The sequence below is a fragment of the Nilaparvata lugens genome, unplaced genomic scaffold (assembly GCF_014356525.2).
Source record: "Nilaparvata lugens isolate BPH unplaced genomic scaffold, ASM1435652v1 scaffold6101, whole genome shotgun sequence".
NCBI classification, from domain to species: Eukaryota; Metazoa; Arthropoda; class Insecta; order Hemiptera; family Delphacidae; genus Nilaparvata; species Nilaparvata lugens.
This window is the reverse complement of record NW_024091866.1, coordinates 1-2,911: the sequence shown is the minus strand read 5'-3', so window position 1 is coordinate 2,911 and position 2,911 is coordinate 1. Positions and strand designations below refer to the sequence as shown.

General features: G+C 39.6%; 1 protein-coding gene across 1 annotated transcript; it reads left to right on the top strand.

Moving 5' to 3' along the window:
* Window positions 1–2,581, top strand: LOC120356188. The gene is made up of 2 exons (XM_039445069.1): window positions 1–674; window positions 1,569–2,581. The coding sequence occupies exons 1-2, from the start codon at window positions 570–572 to the stop codon at window positions 1,773–1,775; spliced, it is 312 nt and encodes a 103-aa protein (XP_039301003.1). The 5' UTR covers window positions 1–569; the 3' UTR covers window positions 1,776–2,581.
* Window positions 2,582–2,911: the final 330 nt, after the last annotated feature.

Sequence of the window (2,911 nt, the reverse complement as noted above, 5' to 3'; positions counted from 1 at the left end):
TTCTTACGATCTCCATCTCGTTTGTAATTGTTCCCATTCAAGCGATCTCTGCCATCATAATATGCTCCTCTATCCTGTTGTTTATTGTTGTAATATTGAGATTTATTTCTAGAACTGTTTTCAAACGATTGACCTCTGCTAGTATTTTCAGGGTATTTTTGATATCGAGTGTTTGCTCCGACATTTGACATTTGATTCTCACCGTTATAATTTTTCCTGAAGCTGTTGCTATTATGATGAGAATGATTGAAATCTCCTGTACGGTCATTTAACTGACTGGATTCAGAAGTAACAGATTGGATACAGTGTAAATGTTCCATTAATTCTTTGCAACTGGAAATCGAAGATACTGCTAGTGTCATGCGAACATTGTAAGGAAGCTTTTTTGTTAATATATTGCTAATGATGTATCCGCCAAAGATTCGTCTAGTTGCGAATTCTTGCACATCATCTTAGCTACAAATTCAGTATATGATTGTCTGCCTCTATTATCATATGTGCATGATATAATCTCTGATAGTGCGTCCATCTGCTTACGTTTACTCCAATACTGCTGCAGGAATTGGGAGATGAAGTCCTCCAAGCTATTGATATCTCGCATCCGGCTCTGGAAAAACATCAGTGGCTCGCCGAGTAATAGACTGGACAGTTGGAAACGCCATACTAACCAAGAGGTGGGTATCAATTCCTGAATAGCTTTTATTTGATCTATGAACGGTCTGGGTTGCATATGACGATGGGAATTATCGAATTTTCCAAGACTTTGAAAAAGTTGAGTGCCGTTTACTACTTCATTCGGTGTATACTGCACTCGACTGACTGGGATATTTCCCATGCGTGTTTCTATTCTGGAGACTCGTTCTTCATTTGCGATCCATTTATCATTCATAATTTTCTTATGTGTATTCACTTCATCATACAATCCGGTTAGCTTCAACTGCTGTCCGCCTATAGCATTCTCCAACATGCCGTATCTCTCACTTGATTTTGCCCCCTCCTCCGCTAAATTTGCCATACATGCCTGCACGTTACTTTGTTCCTTGACTATCTCTATATTTTCTTATTATTCTCCTCCACTTTCGACTCCATCTCGCCCTTATTTTCTAACACCTTTCCCATGACAGTTCCCATGATAGCGGTGCCCAGCTCCTTACCCAATACGTCCACCTGTTTTTCAACTTCCTTTGGTACGTCATCCAACCGTTCATTTATTTGACAGGTGACGTCATCTATACGAGTTTCTAATTTTTGATGACTGCAGATTGCGTATCTATTTTGGTATCTATTATATTTCTCACTTCCTCCCTGAAGCTAGAAAATTTTTCATCCATAGCTTTGACATCCTGTCTGACTGTTTTGATCTCTTCTTGTAGGACTTTGGCATTTTCTTCCAATTTGTCCTGGATTATTTTGATAGTTTTGCTGTTTTCCCGGGCTGTTTCCGCTCCTTTAGCTTGTCCTGCTAAGAGTTGACTGAACATGAGTTGTATTTCGTTTGTAGACTCATTTGCCATAAGATTGGTAACATAACCGACTGAAGAGTCTAATGTTGTATTGCGTTTTTCCAGGTTGGTGGCGGCTGGTGGTTGACTGGTCACGTCGGATGGCGACTGGGTGGCGGCACTCTCCGTTCCCTCGGCGATGCTTGGAGCGATCTGCGAAGACGCCGGTACCGGGTTGGACGCCCTCACTCCCTCATCTCCCTCAGCCGGACTCTCATCGGAATTAATCGCATCGACGACGTTATCAATCTTCGTAGAAGACAATTGGGCTAAGTTTTGCGGGTCGAAACTGATGGAGCATATGCTGCCTCCCTCTCTCTCTCGTGGGGTCTCCGCGACGTTGTCCTGTGGTTGTTGATTGGCCGGTGTCGTAGCTACATAGTTTGGGGGTGGTCGCTGAAGTAGGAGATTTGCGAGTTAGCTGGTGACTGGTTCATGGTGACGTTATTATGGAATACTTCGAGTAAATAGCCAAGTGTGTTGCCAAGTCTCAGGAATATTAAAATGGATTCAGTGATAGTGCCTATTCTGGATAAAATTGTGTTGTGTTAAAGTTTCAAGTGTCATGTACATATATTACAAAAAGACCTTCGAGTGCTACAGGTACGCTTATCAACATAGACAGATATGGCTTACAAATTACACTAATATAGTTCTTAAAATTCTAATTAGGGTCTTATCCTCCTGAATAACGATAGTATTATAATGCCTCAAATAACCTATAACCCTGGTCAGCATACAATGTCTAGATTCAAAGATCAAAATCAAAATTTTACTATAGACTTTTATGGAAATTTCCATCCAATTTTCTCTATTATGAGAATTATGTTATCAAACTCGTGTGATACAGTTTGTCTGTATTTATGCAGCTTGAAAAATTTTAATTTGAAGAGCAACTCAATTATTTTAGCCAGAACTTACAATAGATTATCAGATATATCTTGTCGAAACAACTTCAGATTATGTTTCTTGCAGCTTTCAGTTTTATCAATAATTTCATTAATCATTGATAGTAAGATTGAGTAGGTAAGCTTTTCATCACGCCCACGTTGGGTGCCATTGTGTGAAGTTGTGCTCCTGGGGGGGTTATCTCTTATGATAGAGTCCCACGTTATGAAGCTATTGTGAGAAGTTGTAGATTGTAATTCCTTCACAGATAATACGATGTTTCTGGTATTTATAAGAGCAGTCTCTAAATTCCCTCTTTTGCGAATAAATTCACAAAAAATTAAGGCCTTCCGGCTCGCAAAATTACTGGGTTCAAACCTCAGCTCTAGCTCAGTGGTAGAAACATGAATTTTATAAATACAAATAATCACCATAAGGTTCAGTGATCGGTAATTGGTAATTCTTACCGCTGCTTCTATGAAGTTCTTGAAGAATACCAGTAAGGAAATTAAAAGAATATT

What these genes read in the sequence shown, in the direction of transcription:
- LOC120356188 (XM_039445069.1), top strand. Translation starts at nt 570, where the DNA reads ATGAAGTCCTCCAAGCTATTGATATCTCGCATCCGGCTCTGGAAAAAC. An exon ending in AACGCCATACTAACCAAGAG is followed by an intron (nt 675 to 1,568) that starts GTGGGTATCAAT and finishes GCGTTTTTCCAG; the next exon opens with GTTGGTGGCGGCTGGTGGTT.